We start from the raw sequence: 23,916 nt of genomic DNA, 5'->3' as shown, positions 1-23,916 counted from the left end.
GATGCAGTTGGCATTTGTGCGTCAGAAGCAGCTCGCCGTCCGGTCGTTAGACTTGCTTTAATCGAGTTTGTGGGACGAGCACATGGCCCGAGCGCTGCGCACATTTGGCTGCAAAGTGCACGACAATCCAATTACAGAGCAGGGAAACCTTGTTTGGGAGCGCCTGCCTTCGAGTCGGGAATGCTTCGAGCAGACATACGGTATCGTGGAAAATAGACTTTTTAATGTTTGGATACATATCGATGAGTCTCTGGATCAAGTTCCCCCCCCCCCAAAAAGAACCACCGTGTCAAAGCCGAAAGGTAAGCAGTGCTGCAGTGTTAGCGGCATTCCATTCTGATAACGCCATAGTAAATTTGGACTATGCTGTTGCGGGCTTTATGTTTTTATTTTATCATTTCAGCAAGCGGCATGCTGTAAAAAAAATGTCTACAGTTTTTAAGTCTTGGGATATTACAGTCCAAGTTAGCCAAGACTGGATGGGGGGGGGGAAAAGCCAGGTGGATTCATTTCCTTTTATTTCAGCAGCACATTTGTGATTCCGAGCTGACCTTTCGTGCCTCATTAAAAGAGTCGCCGCCGCCTTCTCATCAAAGCCGACAAAAAAACGAAGCGACGTGGTGACGGCCGCCGCCGACATGTCAGGCTGACATTGGCTCCTTTTTCGGACTTTTCCCCTTTGACGGCAAGAGAAAGAAAAAAACAGCATGAGCCGAAGGTTAATGGCCGCCAATCAAAGCAGCCGAAGTCCGTGTGATGGGGGAAAAAAAAAAAAAAAAGTAACACGCGGTGGGTTGCTTGAGTCAAACCTGGAATATCTTCATCGGCGAATGTTCTGCCCGCCCACTTAGCCGCTCATTAGTCGAGCTCAGCGAGGAGGTGGATGCTACATTAGCGCAGCTCATTTAAACGGGACATATTATGGAAAATTGGATTTTTAATCACCGGGTTTCGCCATGATGTCAAATCCAAAAAGTAAGCAAAGCTGCGTTACCGAGAAGTACTTCACTAGCGAACAACATTTAACTCCATTTGCTGAGCGAGTGCCGCCTCCAAGCCGCCAGACCTTCCAAATCCACGGTTGCATTAGCCGAACGCTGCACCGAGGAGCCCCCAAGCCGCGCCCGGAGTCCTCCCAAGGAAAAAAGACATTAAATTAAAAGGAAAAAAAAAAGACGAGTGCAATCAATCTCCCGTCTCCTAGATTGTAATTCTCCCGTTTCCGGCGCCCAATCGCATGTAAATGTAATTTATGCGGTGCCGGCCACCCACCCGGCCATTTGCATGTGCAAATTGGCGGGGCGAGATTGAAGGAGCGCGAAGTACCGTACCCGGCAACGCATTCATATGCGGCGTTTTCTTTAGAAGCCTCGGCGGAGCGACGTGGCACGCGAGCCGCCAGAATTTGATTGAAGCGGTAAACGCAGTCGGGCGACTCCGTTTGGCCGCAAAGTGCTCGTCAAAAGGGCTAACGTGCCATCAAGCGGGCTGCCGGGCCACCGGTGAAGGTGATAAAAGGACTCGCGTGACTTTTGACAACAAAAGCCGAGGATTTTGTGCAAAGTTCCTTGTGAATTTTAAACAAGAAATATTAGCTCAGATGCGGACGTGCTTACTGGAGCGAGCTTCTGCGGGCTGGCAAGGTTTCCGTGTCCACAGCTCGACTGTTTTCAACTTGATTTTGTTCCACTTGGCTAGGCGAGCGCATTTGAATGTATTTAGCTCCATGCCCCGGGCCAGGCTGCTTTTCCGTTCCACTTATTTGGTCGAAACGAGGCCCTTCGCCAAAAACGATATCCCAAAAAGGATTATAAATAATCATTAAGGATTCTTCCCGAGGCCGCCTGAGCGCAGGAAATAGAAAAACAGGCCGCGCGGCGCCTTAGCGATGATGGAGGTCACTAATACAGATGTGCACCCGCGCCGTCTCCTTTGAGCCGCGTTGACGCGTGATTGATGGCGGCGATTGAGCGGTTGGCGGGAAAGGTTGACGCGATGACCGACGAGACGTCGGCGCAAGAAGTTCAGCCGTGATCGACGGCGTGACAAATACGCCGGTCGGGCCGGCGAAAATTTAGGTCAAAGCGGAGTTAGCGCCACCGAGCCGAGGGAGAAGTCTGGCGCCGACTCTCCAGATGAGCCCCCTGCCCGATTCGAGCGCCCGCCGTCCCCCGAGACCGACAACAGCTGGCCGAGGCGCGTTTGTTGCGTCGACGCTACGCCCAAGTGGCGAGCATTATCATCTCGGGAATCCATCGCTTAAAGCAAACAACACAAAGCGACCACGTGGAAAATCCACATGGCCTTCTCCCGGCATTTGGCTGCGTGGGTGAGGCGGCAGGAGAACATTTGCGCGTGCTGAGTTAAAAAAGCAAATGTGGCAAAAGTTTGCGTACCCCCATGCTTGTTAGCATTAGCGTAACCTCGGCAACATTTGGGGGGGAGGAGGGGGAGCCCCTTTTGAAACCGTGACAGTGTGACTCGCGGTCAAGGGGGCCATCTTGGCGGGCGGGGGTGGGACGCTTTAACCTTTAAAGACGGAAAATAATAGCGGCGGTGAACCCCCACTTTGGTCGGGGAATGAAACGTGGCCGCCGGCTGCCAAATGTTTGCTTTGCCCGCTGCCCTTTTCAATTATTAACCCGCTTGTTATGCGAGCGTTTGCGGACGGCGTGCCGCGCAATAAATATTCTATCGAGTTCATCTGTTGCGTCGCCATCCGCCGCAAATCCACATGCCAATTAACATTTCGATAAACCAGCAGAACGGGTGGCTTGTAAACAACCCGGCGCTCGACGATCGAAATCTGGCGGATTAATAACGCTCGTTGGCAGTCAAGAGGTGAATATTCCCTGGCGATGACGCGCGCGCGCGCAGCTTTGCCATCCGTATCCACTTTTGGTTGTCGAAACGGCGATGAACAGAGACGGCGGGCGGCGCACGTCTCCCATCGAGGCCGATTAGCCGGACGGCTTCAGACATTTTGGGGGATGCACTCGGGCCCGCTCGGCTTCTATTAGGCTTGCTTGTTTGGCCCCGGCTCGTGTTTGGAGCGCGCCTGCTCGTCGTTCAATCGGCGGCATTAGCGCTAAGTGAGAGGAACGAGTCGAGACAGACGGCGCACGCCGCGGTCGAACGTTTGCTTGGCGTCAATGAGCGAAACGCGACTCCGCATGATGAGAGTTGTTTAGCGGATGGCGGGATCCATTCGCCGTGGCACAAATGGTGTCAAAAAGTGAGAAAACCACCGGTGACGGTACAGAGAGCGATAACGATGCAATAGATGATCTGTAACCACCCCCACCCCCCCAAAAAAAGGCTAAGTGCTGGAAAATAATGATTGCCGGACATGATGTGCAAAATGGTGACATTTTCACATCGAGGTGCAGCCACTTTTGTTGCCGGCGGTTGACGCAGGAATGCTCATCATATTGGCGGGAGTGTCAAGTGATATTCCACAAGCTGGACAACGACAAGAATCAACCGCTCACAAAAATATTTGCGAGATAGCGATAACGTCGGCTAATTTATGAATCCCCGCAATTAGTTTCTTCCTTGAGCCGTGGGCCGCTTTCTTCTAAAGTGATCTCCTGGTGAGCTCACAGCGACGAAAAGCACTTTTCCCCGCCGGGCTTATCGTTCCATCCTCATCCCTCAAGGTGACCTTGAACTCCAAGGAAAATCTACGCCTTGCGTCTGAGTGCCTCAATTCACCGTGACCAGAGATAACACTTGTACGGCGCACGCTGCTAAACGCAGACGATCGATGTGCTCACATATGGATTTAGGGCAGGGGGGGGGGGGGCGGGTGCTTATCGCGCGGCGAAGGCACCGAGGGCCTTAAACGCCAGCAGAGTGGCATTAGCCCAGGCAATATTTAACCCTTTGATGCTGCTCAGGGTCAGTTGGACTTGCTAAGAACAGCAAAAGATCGACCTGACAGGCACAACATTAAACTGGGGGGCGGGGGGGCACTCCAGACAGACGACAGCGTCTCTGTTCGCCACGGCCCATCAATTTCCGTTCAGCCGCGGGGGCAGATAAAAAGCCAATCCAAGCCACCGCCCGCTCATTCATCAGCGCTCATCTGCCACCACTGCTCGTTTCCGCTGGCCAATATCCAATTTGGCCCCGCGCGATCATTAGTCGCCCTGCGCCGGCATCCACGGTCTGCGGCATTTATTTGAAAGAAGACGCCCGGGATTGGACGTCGAGCCGCTTGCGAGCTGAGTTAGCATCGAGGCAACTTGCCGTGTTCGGTCGGCGGAAGCCAAACATGACCCAAATCAGAGACGCATTTGGTCAGAAGCCACAGCCCCAACACGACAAAGTTATTGATTGGCCGGTACTTCCGAATGGCGTTTCGTTATTTGGCCGTGAAATTCACCGGCACACCAAAAACGCGGATTGCCATCGACAACACTTTTGGCCCCAAGTATGTGGCGGCCATTTGAGGCACTTGGCCAGGGGCTCCATTTGGGAGTCTACATTTTTCTCTGGCTCGCCTGCTGAGGAGAGCGCGCGATGATCTTTTGTTTGTCAGCAGCAGAGAGAGTTGTCATGGAAATGCAGCATTTCAAAAGGGAAGAAACGGTGTGCGATGGTTCATGCGTGCCACATTTGGGGCTGGAAATGCAAATAAAATTACGGATCGCATGATGTCCATCCCAAGTGGGGATTCACATTTGAAAATGCCCCCCTTGAAATCGACGTTGGGCCAATTTTAAGGCTGCGACGGATTTCAACTTTTCATTTTGCTACGCATTTTGTCAGCGTCGACACTTTGAAGCGGGCGTGACTACGAAAGTCGCACTTCATGATTTGCACTCATCAATGTTGATTTTTCATTTCTATTTTCCGGTGTGATTTTGCCATTACGCCGGTCGGCGTGCGGCTTCATTAAGGCGACGAGGAGATTCGTGCTTATCTGGTAATCAGCAAAAAAGCCTCGAGCTGATGTAAAGTCGCTCGGCTCTGCTCATTTGCATATGCAATTAGCGTTGGCTTCCGGGGGACGCGCGAGATTGACAGCGGGCCGCCTCTGATTGGACTCGCTCGGCTCTCTCTTGCGTCTTCAATCAAGGCAGGCATTTTCTTGAAGATGGGTGTCAAAAAATGTACACGATAGGCCCGCTTTTCTTGCATAATCACCGTATTTTTTCGGGATAGCCTGACCGTTTCCGCCAGAATGTACTTTTTGGGGAAAGATTTTCGGGAAAAAAAAATTGTCCTCGCCAATGTTTCACGACGCGACGACGTGAATCTGCACGTCCACCGTCGGCAAAGTCGGCGTCATGTCGGAGGCCGATTAGAAAATGGAGAGCGATCTCTTCCTGGCGGCAGCATCAAGGTAACGCGTTCATTGAGGAGATAAGAAAGGACGGCCAATTTTGCGCGCTTATCGCGGCGGCGGCTCCTGAGCACAACAGTAAATAAGATGACAAGTTGCGCCGGAGGCTCGGCAGCGAAGAGCCCATCGAAGCGTCGCCTGCAAATCGGGGCCATCTTGAAACGGCAACGGCGCGAGATGCTTGATATCAAACGCCGGCAGATGCCCCGCTTATTATCCCCGAGCGCCACGCTAACGACCGTTTTGCCATCAAACTGGGCGGACATGTTTTGGGAGAAAACACCTCCCGGTGCCCTCGATGCGGGTGCGGCCGGGAGCGTCCGACGGCGTTCTCCGACTATTTCGACCAGAGCGGGACGATCCCGAGGCGCCGGCGTGACAGCCTACAACCCGGCGGGAGACTTGGTTGCCATGGCGACAAACGGCAGAGGCGAGTTTCAGCGGCGGCCGGCACACTGGCGATCACACCGTGGTCGAGTTTTTAAAGCGCATCTCCAATGAACCGCACTTTTTGTTTTTACCCCTTTATGTTAATTGGACGCTACTTCGTGGATTTTCGTTTAGCGCGGATGGTTTTGGTCCCCATTAACCGTGATAAACGAGGGATGTTTCAAGCCTACTGTGGACATTGCTCACGTAGCTCGATGCTACACCTCGCATGCAGTCCGTCTCTCGGCGACGCGTTCATCTTCTAATAAGCGCGGAGACCGGCTCCGCCTCAGAATCAGGATATTAAAGAAATGCGCCGGGGCCGCAAGCAATTTCCTCTTAAGCGAGAGCTTCAAATGACGGCCGCAATGAAAGCGCCGCCGGCGCCGCTCGTGCGGGCATTTCCCGCAGGGAATGTCAACTATGAGTCTGGTGCGCAAGAGCGCCACCAGGGGGAATGGGAATGGACAGCGGGTGGAGGCACCTTGAGCAATATTCTCAGGTGAAATTTTCTATGCTCTTGGCAGATAACTAGGGGACAGGATATTAGCGATTTCTTGCGGTTTTGGCATCGTCCGAGCCCTCGCGCTTGAACGAAACGTAAGCGCGGCCTTGGGCGGGGGTTCAGCGGTGGGGTCTGGACTCGCTGGTGTCTTTTGCGTCCGTCACCTGGTAACGCTGGGACACCAGCTTCCTGGTTAATGTATTCCCAAGGCTGGCTGCAAGCAGCTGCACCTGCCCCGCCTTTCTCCTCCTCCTCACCTTTTTGCTTCCCAGCGAGCCGTTCGATCGTCACCGAGAGGAGCAAGAGGGAGCAATCTGATCAAAAGTGGTACCTCCCAAATCTTTTTGAACGGGGCAACTCGCTCGCAGCAGCATTGTACTTTATCAAAACATCCTTTAATGGATCCTGGTTTCATTTTGACGCCTCCTGGTGTGCCGCCAGGAGGAAGTAGACGTATTACAGTACATGGAGATTTCATGATGAAAGTAGGCTGTAATGATTGTCATTCTTGGCAGAGGATATAGAATTTATGACTGCCAACATTGTGCGCATGCACCGCTGCCGCTCACTTCAGTGTTTATAATTACTGCCGAATCGATGCGGGTTTCGTTTGCCCGTCCGTGGGGGTCTTGCGTCACGTGTTCGCTTGAAGCTGGACGACTTTTACGCATCCGCAAAGTTTATGTAGTTTTGCGGTTCATTACCTGGACGCTGTATTTTAAGACGGTAGGACAACTACCCGCGACCGCATCCTTCCAAGTGAACATTTTGAAACCATATTGGGTTACTTTCAAGACCTATTTTTAGTCCATCGGTAAAACGAGGCCGAGTCGCTCGGTCTACTGGCCTGCTGAATTGTCTTACGAGTACGGACAAGAAACAAAACAAAACGCACCAGTTTACCTTAAGATGGAGACGAAGCTAACCGAATAAGCGGCGCCTTTCCTGGGAAAAGCGTCCCACGGAACACCCAAAAAGAAAATAATTAAATAATACATTTGATGGCATTGAAGTGGTGAAAGACGCTTCCCATCCTCCCCCTCCATCCACCCACACACCAACACCGTGGTCTCCCCTCGCAACCGGAGACCACAGCACACACGGAGAACAAAAAAAAAAAATACAAGCCGCAAGAGACTGAACCTTTCGGAAGTTCCCCCACTATTAAAAACAAACTAACGGAAAAAAAAAAAAAAAAAAAGGAGCGGCCAGTGCTCTTACCTTGCAGACGGCGGCCGGCGCACCTTCCTGGTGGGGAGGCATCTGGAGTTGGGAGAGGTAGCGACACGCCAAACAAGAGGGGATGAGAGCGAGGGAGTGAGCGAGGCAGGGAGGGGACCTCGGGGGTGGAGCCTGGATGATGATCTGTTTATGGCGGTGACGATCACAACACTCGGAGAACGATTCCTCGGAATCCCTCCAGCATCCCGCAGCAGCGAGCTCTCGACCGTGATTGGCTGTGAGAAGGGAATGTGATAAAAGACCACCCGCTCGCTGCCACAGCCGACTTGTAAGAACTTGCCATAAGGGCCGGGTTAATTTTCCCGAGAAGGAAGACAAAAACACCCGCAAGGTCGTTGCCTGGCTGCTGAAGAGGGATGGACTGCGTCGCCATGGTGACCTCAACTCCAGGAAGTCTTCAACTTGGTGTCAATCAAAACCTTGAGTCTACGGTGTACCTAATGCATTGGCCAGATGGGGAAGTGACAACATCCATTTGCCTCAAAGGATGAATAGTCTTTTTTTTTTTTTTTTACAAAATAAGAAAGCTGATTATGAACAATGAATTAAACTATATACATCACATAGAATCCTTCTGATTTTATTATGTAAACTGTAAAATAATTTAAATGTATTAAAAACTACTCACATGACATTTGCAAGATTAAATGTGAAGCCTTGATAGTCGTGAACAGACTTTTTGAGGGTCGAAAAGCTTTCCCCCCCCCTGCAGTGGGCACCCACACCGGAGTGGGCGGCGGCATTCGGCGAGGCACTGCGAAAGGTCACGCAGCTCTGCAGCCACAGTCCAATAATCAATCATCTATTTATAGAGACACAACATTTGCAGCCATAACAATGTGCTCAGACGGCAGTTTCGCACCAGGCAGGACGCAAGGTTTGCTTTGACGTGAGGTGTGGGCGGCGAAACTGAAATGGTCATGTACCTCTTCTTATTGAAAACAATAAAAATAGAGCACATGCCTTCTCAGTACAGAGGAAGCCAACTACGTGACAATCAATCGAGTGAAATCAGCCAGGGAAGATCCCTACCCTCGAACAAATGCACCTCTGCCACTGTGTGTGTAGGGGGGGGTCATCCATCAACGCCCTGAAAGAAGCACATTGATGTTTATCATGAAATTGTTTTTATAATATAATGTTTACGTCTAAATGTTCAGACCATGACGTCGTTAACCGAGTTTAATCTGCACCGTCAGGCGCGGCAGCATACTGCGCATGCGTCCGTCAAAAAACGCATACTGTACAATGTAAAACCAACAGAAAAAGGAATAATTAACGTGAGGAGTTTCTCTGGGGAATTGCTGCCTTTTCTCACTGGATCAGGTGTCACATGTCAATGGACTGACTAATCCACTCTTTTCTTGGAAATGCAAATTGCCACTTCATCACCTCATTTCTTCTTGTCCATTTGACAAAGGCGGGCATACAATGCCTCCCCCCAGCCCCTCTAAATAAATCCAATTAAAGCTGCCACTACTCACATTTGAGCGCAAATGGAAACGACGGCATATTTGTCTCTTTTTGTAATTCAAGAAATCTGCACACAGCGCCAAAATGGCGTCGAGTTCTCATTTTCTGACAGAACGGGAAGTAGCGATGCTATCTAGCCCGGCGTGTTAACACGCGGTCGTTAGAACCATTCAGCACGGCGGCTCACAAACCACGGGTCTGGGCCAAAAATGTGGGGGGGCTAAAGCTGTATTTTATTTTTATTCGCTTGTTAAAATATGACTTAACGGGCGTCTTCACCTTACCGTTACGGCCCTGCCAGCAAGTCGAGCCACCTGCTTTGAGGTGGTGTGACGTCATGTCGCCCGCCAAAAGGCGCGCAACGAGACGCCTCGGGGCGAGCTTTGATGACGTTCAAACGAGGTCACACATCCAGGCGATTTTCCTTTTCAGCCGCAGGGAATTGTGGGAGTTAAAGTCAGGGGATACCGTGAATGTTTGTTAACTGTGGGCATGTGAAGCCCTTTGAGAAATAAATGTGACTTGACTTGAATTTGAATTTGTTTTCTCTCAATTTGAATGGTACTTAATTTTGTCCATCTTCTATTCATAAATTTAGGAATTACTCCACCGTAAATGTACTGACTAGATTCCCGTTGCCGCTCTTCTTCCAGAAGTAGCTTTCTTCTATCTTCTGACTGGCTAAAATGGCCTAACCATCTATAAAAAAAAAGGGTTTGTTTATATCATCCTGTTGTTATCGATTGTCAACATTTCCTTTTGATGGAAGTCAATTAGCAGAGGGTGACAGTCACACTCGGAAATTGTCGCGCCGCAGCCGCTCAAGGCCGAATCATTCGATCTTTTTGCGTGTGCCACGCTACACGCATCACCTTCACTCACGGGTGCGCGCGCCTATCAGCCCCATGATGTGTGGGATGGAGGGTTTATTTTTAGTCCGGAGGGTCACATGATGGTGCAGAGTGCAGCTGCAGAAGAGCGCGGCAACACACGACGGCAGACGACCGAAACGTTCTGACTGGAAAAGAAACAAATCAAAGTGGCGCCGGTTTTCTTTGGAATTGGAAAGTGTGGTAATTATGCACTGCGGTGCGAACCACCTGCGGCGCCGGTGCACGGCGAGCATCCCATACCGGGGTCTCACGGCACACAACGCTCAAAAGATTTGTCAAACACACAGGCGGGAAATTAAGAGGAAAAAAAAAATATCCCCAAATCTGAAGCACTGCTTTTCCAACCTAGACTAGGACAAAACGTTTAAAATGAACTGTCTAATATTTCTATACAGAATAGATTTTTTTTTAATCGTCTAAAAAAAATGGCGCCGTGCACAGTCTTCTTTCCTTCCTTGTTCCTTTTATCCACTAAATAAGTCGGCAGGAGAGAGAGCGAGTGTTATTAGGCGTCCATCGCCGCATGTTACGCCGGTGCTAATGGAGGCGAGGTGGCTTTGAGAAGGGGGGTACGGGGGGGGGGGGGGGGGGGCGCAGCCATTATGCAAAGCCACCAGTAGAAAATGGGCCTGAGGAGATGACCTCACGCTTTCATGTCCTAATGACACTCGCACCACCAGGCGGGAAAGGCCCGGCTGTATGGACGGACGGACGGATGGACGGACGGCCTCGTCGGGCGCAACTTGCAAATACATCACGAGGAGGAAACATGAGAAATTGCACATGGCTTGCAATCCAATGCACGAGGTCTCGATTGACCCTCCCCCCGACCCCCCAGTAATTTTTCAGTCAAGTTGAAAATTCTGGTTTTCAATTGCAATTTGGACACATTATATACATTTTTTTGTAATTTATTCTTTTCTTGTCGCCATGTAATTTCATTCAGTGCCATTTTGGGGGGGGGGGATGTTGACTTCTTCTGCGTGGATTTTGCCTGCGCGCATGACTTGGAGCGGTTGACCCTCACGTGACGCCACTTACGCATGTCTCGTCGGCCATTTTGCGGGGTAGTAGAAGAGCAGCTGACAGATGGCCGCCCGTCTGGACCCGCCGTGTGTTGACGCTGCGGCATGCTGACTCGGCGGGAGGAGGAAGATGGCGGCGGTGGCGGGGGGCGACGTCATGGCAACGGCGACGTGACCTTCACGCGGGCTCGCCTTCCCGCTCGGCTGGGACTTTGCGAGTCATCCGCCGCTGCCGCGTTGGGGTCACGCGCTCCCCTGTTAGAAACAAAAAGAAAAAGTTGGTCGCGGCGGGGCACGCGGCAAGCGAGAACTTGCGGACAAACACTTACTGGAGGATGGGCGGCAACTGGAGGTGTGGCTCGACTGATCCTCGATTGTGCAAAGGTGGTGGCTATCGAGAGCCCAAAGACCGGCACGGCTCGCGGTTTTAAGTTCGCGACCCATCGATTGGGGCACGCCGTTGCCGTGGCGACACAGAGGAGGCATCAGAAAGAGGCGATGACTCAAATCCCAGCAGAGCGTCCGGCCACTCGGGTCTGTCGAGCCGCTAGGAAGTTTTCCGCCTGGTGAAGCGTCAATTCTAACGCGGACATTTGGCTCTCCATTTTTCAGACGACGAAGCATAAAACGGTGGCGGCCGCCTCAGAAGAAGACCGAGTGGACGGCTCGAATTCTTGGTTGGTGTCTGTCCAAACGCTTTTTTTGGCCTCCCGGCGGGCTCCAGATTGAGGAGATTGCTCGCAGAGATGGCAGGTTGAAATATGCTCGACCTTCGCCGCGCAGCAGATAAGGGCGGCCTATCGCAAGACATCTCCTGTTCACGCGTTTCGGGCCTGAGGCGCCTTTTGGCCCTCGGAGCGTTGACGCCGCGATCAAAGGCTGTTTGTTGGCAAATACGAAACTTCCCAATTGGAGCCGACAAGGAAACAAAGCGGCCCGTCAAATCCGTTAACGCCGTGAGCCTGAAATAACGGCTGCAAACAACAAGTGTTTCCAAATGGAAGCAGAAAATGAATAGTGACCACAATTACGTTATCTACCGATTAGCGATGCGCCGCCATTTTGTCATTAGCAGGAGATTTCCTGATGGTGGTTTTTGCGTACGAGGTCCTAAGCGGATGAGTGGCAGGTGGATTCGTGTCGCCGTGCGTGTGGCTGCGCGTCGACCCCCGCTGCCGCCCTCCGCCCGCCGCCCTCCGCCCGCCGCCTTGCATTAGCGAGCGCCGCGCTATCATCACATCCAATTAGCCGTAATGAACACAAGCCAGGCAACTGAAGGGGAGATAATCAAAGTTTTATTAAACGACTGCATCTTCTGCACATATGCATAATGCAACACTTGACACCCTTCTCGTGCGCCTTTTAAAAGCTTAAACAAAACGGGGGGGGGTGTATTTATATTTTTTTAATTGTTTTAAAAGGTTTACCGAGACAGAAGCGGCGCGCAGCTCATTGGAAACACATTTGAGGCGCGTGAACCAAAGACATAAGCCCTCAATTCATATGACCTGAAATTGTGGATGATATAACCCCCCCCCCCACCCTCCCGCCCAAAACACTGAAATGTGCAAAGCGTAGAAAGTGATATGAGTGACCCACCGAGGCATAGCGAACCGGTCCTTAAAAAGCAGCTGTACTAGATGCGGGAATTTCTTTTGAAACACAATACAGTCCTGTCCTTCTAAACGGTACTTATATACAAAAACATTTACATTAAATATGGACACAGCGACGACGGTGGGTTGAAGCGGCTTCTACCTGGTCAGCTGACCCACCACCTTGAGCAGAGTTTTGTTTTCCTGCTTCAGCTGCTCGTTCTCGTCTTCGATGTCGTCCAGGTCCTGCAGGGACAGCGCGGTCGCGTTTTAGGCAGCGAATCAAAAGTAGGAGGGTGCGCCACAACGGCGCCCTCTGTTGGCAACAATCAATTGGGTTCGCATGCCGGTTAGTAGTCGGGCCTGAGCCAACGACGCCTTCAACAATCAATCAGTGGAGGATCATGCGATCCGCGGATGACTGCTCCCGCACGACTTGAATTCAACCCGCGGCCCCGTTCAGGCGCTAAACCGGATGCGACGCTCACCCGGTAGAGCAGGTCCATCTCCTCTTTGAGCTTGTCAATGAGGTCGTCTTTGTCCTGCTGGGCCTTCAGCAACCTGCCCTTCTCCTGCCGCTCGCAGGCCAGCTCCTGGGAAGAAAATTTGAAAAAAATGGGCTCATTTTGCCATCAAAACAGCAATTTGTCTTCCTCGTTGCAGATGAGCGCTCGTCCGTTTCCATGGTGACCAAGAACGGAAAACCGCTCTCTCGGGTTGGAGACATAAAAGGAGCTCGTGGCTTTGAAGCGTGGGTGCGGGTTCAAAGGGCCGCTCGTCTGGACAAGTGCTCCACGACCAGGGCCGGGCCCGTGATCAAAAGACACTCGGACCGTCAAGAGAATTTCATCGTCATCATCATCATCATCATCATCATCGGGCCGCAAGCAAGGAGACAAACGCACATTCGTGGATTGACAATATTTGTTGTTGTGATTTTTTTTCTATTCCCTTGAAGGTCTTTTTCCTAATTGTTCTACTTGTCAATCCGCTTGCAAAGAAATCACGTGCGCAAAAAAAAAAAAAAAAAAAACCTAAATCAAGTGGCGTACCTGCTCCAGCTCCTCCAGCCTCTTCTCCAGACTTCCAGGCGTGGCATCTCTGACGTGGCGGTTGTGGCGATGCCGACTCTCCTCGCCCGAGCTGCTGCAGCTGCACACACAGGAAGGTGATGAGCACACCTGCTGCTTGAAAGCCATTCCTTTCACCAAAGGCGTGAATCACAAAGTGGTGAAAGGAAGAGGCGGGGGAGGGGCGCGTTCAACCAGGCGAGCGTGATCGCCTTTGTCGAAGAGCTTTTGTGCCGAAGCGACGCTTTGTGCGTCGGGCCGGACGAGCGTGCGTCACCCATTGCGCGAGCGCGGCGGAGAAGCAAACCGCCGAGGGGCGGAAAGGTTGATTTGGTGACGGGCTCGCTTTGAGCGAGCGCATCAAAAGGCAACAAATGCCGCTTTTGACCATCCCGAAAAACAAAAAGGTGACGAAAACCGGATCGTTCACACTGTCAAAACAAAGCAGAGCGACGCGTAATAGAATGTCGTTGCGCCCAATTTTCGCTTCCAAGTCATTTTTCAGCTCCTTCCGCTGTGCACGCCCTGGCCACCGGGCGGCAGTGTAACATAAACACAATGGATATGCATGAAGATACACCTCAGTGACAGCAGTCATTCTTCACAGAGGATAATGAATATATGTCTGCGGTCAAGTCATCTATTTATTCAAAGAGTTTGGATTACTAGCTATGGCCTCACGCATATTTGAGCAGATATTTATATTTAGATATTTTTTTTACATGCCGCGACTGGCCACTTTGCCGTTGTCATTTTCATCAAATGTCAAAGCAATCTGGACTTTGGTGAACTGGCGCGTTTATCTGACCCGAACCTTTCCCCAAGCACATCAATTGCTCCCGGCGAGAGGGAGGGTGCAGGGGGGAGAGGTGGGGGGGGGAGGCTCCAGATGGTGCCATGTCAGCTGACGCCAAAGCGGCCATCGGATGGGAAATCAACCAAGAGGAAGAGGATTCAAAAACACTTTTGCATCAGGATGTTGCATTTGGATATCTTCTTACCTCTTGGTGCGGCTGTTCACAGATCGTCCCTGAAACAGAAAACAAAACGCACGAGTTGGGTGGAAAAGCATTTTGTGGGGCGGGGGGGGGGGGGGGGGACACTCCAGGAGTCGTTTGAATTTATGCACTGAGAATGCAGCGCTCGCCCCGAGAAAGCGGGCGTCTCTTCTCCAAATTGGATTGAAACATCTTTAGATTGCTTCCAGCGCGTGCCGTCAGAAGGCGGGAAATGAGCTCGACTTTTGCGACGAGCTTGTTCATTTGAAAAGAAAAATAGGAGTCCTTCCCCGGAGCCGCGGCGTGATTGATGCTCGAATAAGAGAGCCGAGTGAGCCGTCCGCACGCAAACAAAACAAATACTGCTCGACGGGGATGCCAAAGACATTTCAAGCGGCGCCTTTTTGTGTTTCCGCTAGCAGGTTAGCCACTGATGCTAACCTGCTCACGTGAAGGGAGAATGAGTGCGAAAACGGTCCTTGAACTGCCAGTCGGCAGTCGCTGGTATGCCGCCTGACAACAAAAAATAAAATAAATAGAGACAAATCTCTTGCGTGAGCTCCAAGTGGCACAGATGACTTTTCGATGCGCCTCGGCGCGACCGCCGGCGAGGCCGACGCACTCGAGCGCGGCGCCGAGCCGCGTTTATCGTGATCGATGAAGCGTTTCCTCGCGGGCGGTTAAATATGAGCTTCTCTCGCCGTCGTCTCGACACCCAAACGGGCCCACGCGGCTCTCCGGTCACTAAACACCGCCACGGGAAACTGCTGCTGTGGCTTTGCCGCTGTTCCAGCAAATCAAGAAGGCTAAAAACATGCTAAGCTAACGAGGCCGGCTAAATGCTGAATGGTTAGCTTTCCAAAGAGCCGTCTTGGGCGTCACGTCAAAAACGGAGCACGTCCATTTCCGACGGAAATGCCATTTTCGACAAAACTTGGATGCTTTCTTACCGCAACAAGTCCAGTGGCCGGGTCCGCCGTCATGGTCTCGTTCTGGAAGGTGTTGGCCAGGACCAGCTGCTCCTCCCCCTCGTCTTTTTCGGCACCGTCGTCATCCTCGAGTTCATCCAAGCTCTGCCGGGGGGGGGAACGCAAGAAGAATGAGGAGCCTGAAAAGTGGGTTGCGATGAGAGCGCAGATCGTTGGCGGGCCCGGATGACCTTTGACTCCACACTTCTAATCCTCTTAAGATGAGAGACGTGAGGAGCGACGGGCGATTCGCACAAATTTCGGACGGGCATCCAGTGGGCCAGGCGGGCGCCATGCAACAGCACTTCTCGGAAACGCATGCGATCACACCGACACCCATTGATTGATTGATTGATTGATGAAATTGCATCCTTTCAAGATGGCGGCTGTCCCAAATTCAAACAAATGCTTCCTGTTTCACTCACTGAACAGGCTGCTAAAAATAGCTTGTTGGGAATGAAGTCATTTGTGAGGCCTTTCCTGCCAAATGCTTTTCGTACTTTTCCTCGGCTCCTTTTCTGAACTTTGCGTCTTCCTCCCCCCGGACGTAACTTGAAGCTCCGGGTGCCAGACCGCAAAGCGCTCCGTTGACGTCGCAATCAGGAGTCTCAACGTTGTCTTTGGATGGAGTCGACACTCCAAGATGGCCGCTCACCATATAAGGGATGTTTTGGCCGGCGCGGTTCTTAGCGCAAAGTATGATTGAGTTGATCGGAAAAGCGAGCCAATGATCGGGCCCGGAGTGCAATTGCGAGGGAAGACTCCGAGGCCCCGACACGGAGCGACTTGAGCGGGCGCCAGATAGACTCCAGAGCCCTCACTCGCTTCCTGTTTACCAGAAGCAGTCAGTGATCCAAAGCCTCGGCAGAGTGTTTACTTCAGTCGAAAAAGCATCCCGGATGGACCCGACTGTGACGGATTGTCCAAAAAGAAAACGTGCACGGCGGTGACTTCGGATTGCCCCGACCGACCGTCCGAAAACACGGCGACTTGGGAACGCTAGCTCGCTTGTCGTCATCGTAGCGCAATGTCGCTCGCTCCAAATTTGGTGAATCGACTTCAATTTTGTTCAGCCAAGCTAAAAAAAACAAAAAACAAAAAGGCTACAAGTGGTCTGGCCCAGAACCGGCACGTCCGTGCAACTATTTGAAGACAATGCTGCGTCGCCACATCTGCTTTCAATAACCTGAAAGCTGTTCTTACGTAAAGGTCTCCATTTTTGTTTTGGATCAGGAAGAAAAATACAAATAAAAATCCGTCCGACTGTTCCCTTATCAGCAACCGGTTGGAATGTTTCCGTTTGATCCGATGTGACCCTCCGGCAGCGAGTGGAATTCAGGGTCAAGGGTCAAGTGGATCCACAGCGCTCACCTCCTTGTCACTCCATTTCCTTTATGAGGATGACCGGCTAGGGAAGTGAAATTGTGCTACGGAGGCCTGTCGGGTGGAAAGGAAGCCGTCCTGGGTTTTGTCCAACCTCTAATCTGGTTGACACGTCATCCTTCCTATTCTCAAGACCCCCCCCCCCCACACACACACACACACAAACAGCCCCAAGCCGTCAGGCAAGCGGTTATTCGCCAACGTTTTACGTGGATGAGAAGCGGCTGAACCGGTTTGCTGTCTGGGCCAGGAAGGATTAGAAGAGCGGCGGAACGTCACGCAAAAGAAAGAAGATGATGAAGGGCCAGGAGACAAAAGCGCCAATCACCTGCGGGGGACAGAGGGTGGGGGCCTGCTTTGGAGCCGACTCCAAATATGGCAGAAAGAGTCGTCCTGATGAACGACGACAACAACTGAGGCAGAAAAGTGTGTCGTGTTTTTTTTTTTTCCAAGCAGGACTTTTCAGGCCAGCCCAAGACTAAATTTGAGAGCTTACAACGGCAGATTAAACAAGTGATCAGTGAGCATATCAAATATCCACTCAACTTGTGCTCCCTCTAGTGGTAGGCGAAAGTATCACCGTATGAACTGTGCCTCATGTTACAGGGGATTTTACTTTTTTTTTTTTTTAATCCAGCGTACTACATTCTTGACGAAAGGCGGCACACGATGACATCACAGCCCGACTCCTTTGTTCTGTCGCACGGTCGGAGAAAGTTTTCGAGCGCCTCATTCGACCTTAAATGGCGGGCGTGGGCACGGCGCGAGATGTGGAATGCTTAAGCCCGAGAGCTCGCACGAGTCGGGCAGCAGAAACAGGTCGTGACGAGCTAACGTACGGCAAAACCGCGCAAGCTGCCCGACCGGTCGGTTGTGCTGCATGAGCCTGACTTGGACTCCATTTTTTTTTTTTTTTCCCCAAGGAGACGGGATGCAGTTTCACTCACGCCCCCCCCCCCCCAAAATCTGTCAAAGCGGACGTTTTTCAGACGTCAGATCTCGCACGGGTTGGAAATCAAACACATTTCACACCAAAGCAGACATTTGCATCCTGTGAAGCTTTTGAGTCCCAAAGCAGCCCATTCCAGCCAGGGAACGCATCCCCCCCACCCCCGGAAAAACACGTCACGTGCGGACGTGGACCCCATGCGGAGGGAAACGATACGTTTTCCGGATATGTGCCATCTATCATGCGCATATGGAGTGAGTGAGAAGCATGAAGAGGCACGGGGGGGGGGAGAGGGGGGGTAACCCTTGCATGAAGGGGGCCGGCAGCGATCCGACTTTCAATATGAGAGGAATTCCAATCAAGTGCTACTTCATCCCGGCAGCGGAAACTCATCAGCGGGATTTACTTTGGCTTGCACCAGCGGGAACACCCCCCCCTACTGAAGAAGAAGAAGAAGAAGAAGCAAGCGAGGCTACCGTAAAATGCTGGCAACAAAAGTGAGTCGACCCCCCGCCCCGAAGTGAAAATCTGGCCCCTTTAACGCGCCTTCAAGAGCTCCATTTCATTTCCTGCGCACTCCGGCGCTAACAAACAATTAGCCCACATTAGCCCAAATGTGAAATAAGCGCTTTGATTTGATGCCCGGAAATGCAATAAGTGCCGGTTAACGCATCAATCCGCTGCGCCCTTTTCAAACAAACTCATTAGCCACAGTGCGTTTTCATTTAAAAAAAAAAAAAAAAAAACAAGCGATGAAACGGAGGCCTGAGCGGAGGAGGGCAACGTTAAACAGCAGCTTTCCATTTTCACTTTGGCTGCGCGAGAGACGCACCTTGACCCCCCCCGGCCGAGTCGATCATTCACAGCCGCTTCGACGCGTAAGCAAACAACCATCTATTCTATGCGTTCACAAAGGCTATCCCCCCCCACACCCCGACCCCCGCTACTACAAAAAAAAAATTACATTGCACAACATGAATCCAAAACGCAGTCGTGTCATTGAAAACTCAGCATTAGCCTTAAAAAAAAATGGTGGTGGGAAGTACATCCAAGTGAGACATCGCAACTGAGAGACCAGCTTTGGATGTCGGGTGAGGGGCCAAATTTAGCCCGGGTTGTTAGCGGAAAGTCTTTTGCCACACGTGGGTGACTTTGAAAGGTTCGAGGGGTCTTGTTGATCACCACGACTGTACTACGATGTCCTTCCGGAAACTATTTGACGACTCCCGACATTCTTTCAGCATTCCCGCAAGAGGAAGGCAGGCGAGCGTGTCAGCTTCCATTTCCTGTTTATGCCCAAAGTGCCGAGTCGGCGGCCTGCCCGAGAAGCAAATCGCGCCGGCTCGTAAACGCGCCGATGCTACTACGCGAGCCGCGATTGCATTCACGTCTTCCATGGGAATGTCGCGACTCGTCCGCTAAGCCGCGCCAAAGCGCGGCGGGGAGGATGATAAGGTCACATTCCCGCCCGGGCGGGCGCGTTGACGAGCTCGTAAAACATGTTTGATGCGCGTTTCAGTTCGGGGACGGGGTGAGGCTTCAATGGAAAAAAAATGAACAAATAAAGAAGTGAAAAATGTCTGCGCAGATTTTGTTCCGCGAGTTGGATGCCGATCGGCGGCCTGGCTTCCGTGTGAAAAAAAAAAAAAAAAAAAAACGCTCCAGTTTGTTTGGATTGCTCGGCCCGCAGCTTAGCGCGCTTCCTCCGCGCCGCTTTCCCTTTTCCTCCGATTGAAGTGGAATTTCTTTGACCCGCCTCAGCCCGACGCGCGTGGTAGCCATGCTAAAATGTCACGCGCGCGCTCACTAGCGTGGGGGGGGGAGAGTTACGGAAAGCATTCCGCCGCTTTCATTGAGCGTCGAGGTCGGCGGCAAAACGCTTTTGTCTCCGATGCGGCTCGCGAGGAAATAAAAGGTTGGGATAAGGCGGAGCGAGCGAGTCCGAGTTTGCTTGTGGAACGGACGTCCTTGGAAGAAGCCCAAGCACTCATCGGGGCTGTGTGGGAACAAGACAAAAGGCCACGGAGAACAGGAATGCGCGCTCGGGCAGCAGCACAAAGGTCAAAGGCCAAAGCCCGGCTTAAGGAGACGAGCCTTAATTGTAACGTAATTGTAGCTCTGATGCTAGCGACTCGCTAATTTCGATCGCATCTGCGATGGACTCCGTTGTTTCGCATCGCAAACCGAATGGTGCTACATCCATGACATTTATCGTATTTTGGCGACATGCCATCCTTCGCGGCGTTCACGTTAACGCTACCGGCGGAAAACGCGCAAGCTCTCGCTAAAGTCGTCACGCCAGATGACAGCTGGCGAAGAGCTCGCCTGACAGAGTGAGCGCGGGCGCCCCGCCGCACCGAGCGCCGCCTGTCACATCGCCGTACGAGCGGATGGTTGCGCCGGCCGCGCTCGCTTCCAGTCGAGGGCTTTTTTTTTTTTTTTCATCCGTTCATTGAAGCATCGCCCGGGCGAAGCTTTGCATACAAACGAGGTGGCTGGGACGGATGAAGGGGGAGCCGCTGCCGCAGCGCCACGGCGAGGCCGCCTCGGAGCGCAGTGCAAAGCGCCTCCACTAGAGGCATTTCATCACCATTTAAATGCTTTGATTTCCTTCTTTTGTCACCGCCCGTATTCGGGTTCTTTTGACCGTTTTGGTTTTGGAAACGCCAAAACTACAGCTGCTTCCGCCGCGACGCACGTGTCCAAGGTTGTCCGTGGAGCCGGCAAAGGGCTCCGAGGCAGCCAAGTCTCGGTTGTCCCGCTCGCGGTGGTTTAGTCTGACTGACTGAACAGCAACAGAGCTTTTGTGTGCGCGCCACGCAAGCGGCGGCTTACGTCATCACGCGGCTTCGCTCGACAGCCGGCCCCAAATTGACACAAAAGCGCTCGTTTCACACGAAAGCGCCGCACGGCTTCAAATTCTCTGCTTTTCAAGAAAATAGAATGCATCTTTTGGCTTAACTTGGAAGAATTTTGAACCTGATGCTACATGCTAACTGAAAAACAGAAATCGACACTCACTTTTTTTTTTTTTCCCCTGCCAAATGCATCTCCAAATTTGCGGTAAGCAAATTGATTGAAATGTTATTTTTTGCCCACATTTTAAGGATTTGAATAAGTCTGAAACCAACAACTCAAGCGTGGAGGGAAGTGGGGGGGTGGAAGCGGTTAGTGTGGAATGTCAACGTCATTCCACTTGCAAAGTGCGACGGCTCCCAAAGGCCTGGCGCTTGTGAAGCGCCTGATTGGAGCCGACTGGCAAAAGCGGCAATGTCCCAGAAGCCTTCCCGCTTCCTTAGCGCGTGCACCCCGCCCCCCCCCCCTCCACAAATCAACGTCCTCGACACAATGTTCCCTGATGACCACACGCGGGCCGGGGAAAGGCGCTGAATGAAGTCATCAGCATGCAAATGAGGATAAAAGAGGGAAGAAAGCAGCAGTCGGCTGAAATGAAGTCCTGAGATGTTGATTTATCAATTCAGAGGGATCAGCGTGCTCGTATTCCTGTTATGGCGAATGAAGTGCCCCCCCCCCCCCCCCAAATTAACTGGGGCCAAATTTTCAGACAAGCTGTAAAGGTGACAAAGCGCCTTCTGGCGACAGCCCTGGCGGAGGTCACTCGAGGGAGCGCAAATGAGAAGCGGCCATCTTTGCTCGACTCCCTGTGGGAATTCCCCAGTGGGAGTGTCACTCCGCACCTTGGTGACGCTCCACACACACACACACACGCGCATGCAAAATGGCGTCTGTGAGCAACGGGTAAAATGGACGTTTTGAGGAATGGTATTCGCTGCTGGTTGTAGCAAGGCGCTAACAAGGCGTTGACGGCAGCACGCCCTTCCATGAACGCATTCTTAGGCCTCAATTTGAGCTGCGAGGAAACTCTTTAGAAGCCTTTTGGTTACAAGGTAAAGGCGGGCGAGTTATCCAAGGCCAAACTTTCACTTTCAGGTGTCATGCTTACATAAGGCGCATGAAAAAAAGGAGTCGACTCGGCAGATGCTTTTCAACCGACATCGCTGGGCAGAAGCAATCGTGCAAAACTTGACAGGTTATCGTCATGAAATATGGCGCCGACACGTCAAAGCTCCAGTTGAAAACGTGGACCTTTTGTCATCCCTGACAGCATTCGCTCCGCTTTTTTTCAGAGTGGGGTGGGGGTGTCGGGGGGGTGAAAATAAGTGTAAAGTCTGCCTGTGATGTAATCTGCAATGTCAACAAACTCTTCACCGAGTTGCTCCTCACTTGGGCCGGCCCCCCCTTTTCTCCCTCCTCGGCCAACATCTGCAGGCCGCTTTCATTCCTTCAAACAACTGCCGCAGATTAGCGCAGACACATGTATGGCAGGAATTTGGAGGTGGGGGCGCGGGGGCCGGAGGAACAACAGCTCCTCCTGGCCACAATTATTTCTGGAGCCACGACACAAAGGCTGGCGAGAAACGCGTCGACGTGAGCAAGCGCTCAGAAACACAACAGAAAAGTGAAACTCTACACCAAAGCGTAACAATGCGCCACAAATGGGGGTGCAACAAAGGAAATTGTAGTTTTGCATGAAAATAGTGTAAATTAAGCCGTGCTAAATTCTTTTTTTAATGCTCGTTGCTTCTAGAGATGTAATTTTTCAATGAACGTGACGTCTAAATGGAAATAAAACGTTTCTTATTCACGTCTCCAACATTCAAACGAACGATGTGATGGGCGAGCAGGTGTCTGACGCGAAGGGAGCCCAAACGTCAGCTCAACTCACCTCATTGGACGGCATGCTGACGACCCCCGTCGACCTCCTCTTCTCCCTCAGCTTCCTCTTCTCAATCTGCCCTTTGCCCTTCCTGGCGCTGGGCCCGCTGCTCTTCTTGTCCTTGCTCTTGCCGGCCGACGGGCTCTCCCCGTCCGGCTCGCCGACGTCCGCCGAGTGCTGCGTTTCCCCCCCGCCGCTACTGCCGCCCGCGGCTCCGGAGGCGGCGGCGATGTCTCCGAGCATTTTGGCTCTCATTTTCTCCCGCTTGGCCTTCCATTCCTCCAGGAAGTCGGTGGTGGCGCTCGACTTGAAGCCGCCGGTGGCCATGCTCGCGCTTTGACTGGCTTCGCCCTCGTCGCTTTCGGCTCGTTTTGACAACTTTCTCCTCCTCTACAGGAATGCGCCGCGCATTCCTCGAGCCAGTGCCCCGGGAGCTGGTGGCATGCACAAGGGGGGGAGAAAGGTGAAGCCAAAGCCAAGTTCTGGGGCTCCTTTGAGGCGAGCCGTTGTTTGTGTTGTGAATGCATTAAAAAGGAGCGAAGGCGAACTCTTGGCAAACTTTACAACGACACAAATTGAGGAGACAAAGTGCGTTTGAGGTTTTGTGCCTACTCACCTGCGTCTCGTCGTCGGCTTCCTCAAACTCCAACTGGCACACCGGAACTTCCGACCAGGTGCGCCCGACGCCTGCTCGCCTGACTGCGTTGGCTCGCGCTGCGCGAGCTACCGCAACTGCCTGTGCCTTCCAGGACCGGGGGGCCGAGTCCGGAAATGACCGAAGGTTTCCGAGTGTACCCGAAAGACTCCTGGGAAAACAACAGCGCCAGACTCTCTTGTTTGTGACATTTACGACCTAATAAAGCGGTGGGAAATGTGGCTATCTTGTTTTTTTTTTAATAAGAACGTGTGTAATAAAATGTTTGGATGTGTGTTGTTTTGTTACATTATCCCGCATAATAAGAATGCACCGACTGTGAGCGGGATTAAATAAGATGTGACAGGAATGTTTGAGTCAGATGGGCCGAGACACAACAAAGGCAGCCCTCCCACGCCATCTCGTTAGCTCCCAGCTAATCATTTTATTTCAGTGACTCGTGATTCTCAGCAAGAACGCGTGTCTTTAAAGCGCAAATTGCGCCTTCGCCATGCCCTGAATGTGCACCACGATGCAAGACATTCAAGGAATGTTGACTGAGGTCAGCTCGGGCACAATAAACGCAGGATGGCGAGAAACGACTCAAGGTGCCGTTTTATAATGCTTGGCGGATTTCAAAGTTGAGCACTTTGGCTCCATGGAC

The 23,916-nt window shown here is 52.0% G+C and overlaps 2 protein-coding genes across 3 annotated transcripts in view; both read right to left on the bottom strand.

Moving 5' to 3' along the window:
• syt1a (synaptotagmin Ia) overlaps positions 1 to 7,740 on the bottom strand; it is a 41,585-nt gene extending 33,845 nt beyond the window's left edge. For both annotated transcript variants that reach the window (XM_052055598.1, XM_052055600.1), the window contains exon 1: positions 7,506 to 7,740. The gene's annotated coding sequence lies outside the window, so the exon portion shown is untranslated. The remainder of the gene's footprint in view (positions 1 to 7,505) is intronic.
• Positions 7,741 to 12,195: 4,455 nt separating this feature from the next.
• Positions 12,196 to 23,593, bottom strand: pawr (PRKC, apoptosis, WT1, regulator). The gene is made up of 7 exons (XM_052055032.1): positions 23,235 to 23,593; positions 22,628 to 23,052; positions 15,531 to 15,653; positions 14,584 to 14,612; positions 13,565 to 13,664; positions 13,001 to 13,105; positions 12,196 to 12,758 (listed from the first exon to the last, which is right to left on the bottom strand). The coding sequence occupies exons 2-7, from the start codon at positions 22,943 to 22,945 to the stop codon at positions 12,672 to 12,674; spliced, it is 762 nt and encodes a 253-aa protein (XP_051910992.1). The 5' UTR covers positions 22,946 to 23,052; positions 23,235 to 23,593; the 3' UTR covers positions 12,196 to 12,671.
• Positions 23,594 to 23,916: the final 323 nt, after the last annotated feature.

The sequence above is a fragment of the Hippocampus zosterae genome, chromosome 21, assembly GCF_025434085.1.
Source record: "Hippocampus zosterae strain Florida chromosome 21, ASM2543408v3, whole genome shotgun sequence".
NCBI classification, from domain to species: domain Eukaryota; kingdom Metazoa; phylum Chordata; class Actinopteri; order Syngnathiformes; family Syngnathidae; genus Hippocampus; species Hippocampus zosterae.
This window is presented reverse-complemented; position numbering and strand designations above follow the sequence as displayed.

What these genes read in the sequence shown, in the direction of transcription:
- pawr (XM_052055032.1), bottom strand. Translation starts at nt 22,945, where the DNA reads ATGGCCACCGGCGGCTTCAAGTCGAGCGCCACCACCGACTTCCTGGAG. An exon ending in CGGCCACTGGACTTGTTGCG is followed by an intron (nt 14,613 to 15,530) that starts GTAAGAAAGCAT and finishes TTTCTGTTTCAG; the next exon opens with GGACGATCTGTGAACAGCCG. An exon ending in AGATGGACCTGCTCTACCGG is followed by an intron (nt 12,759 to 13,000) that starts GTGAGCGTCGCA and finishes CTGTCCCTGCAG; the next exon opens with GACCTGGACGACATCGAAGA.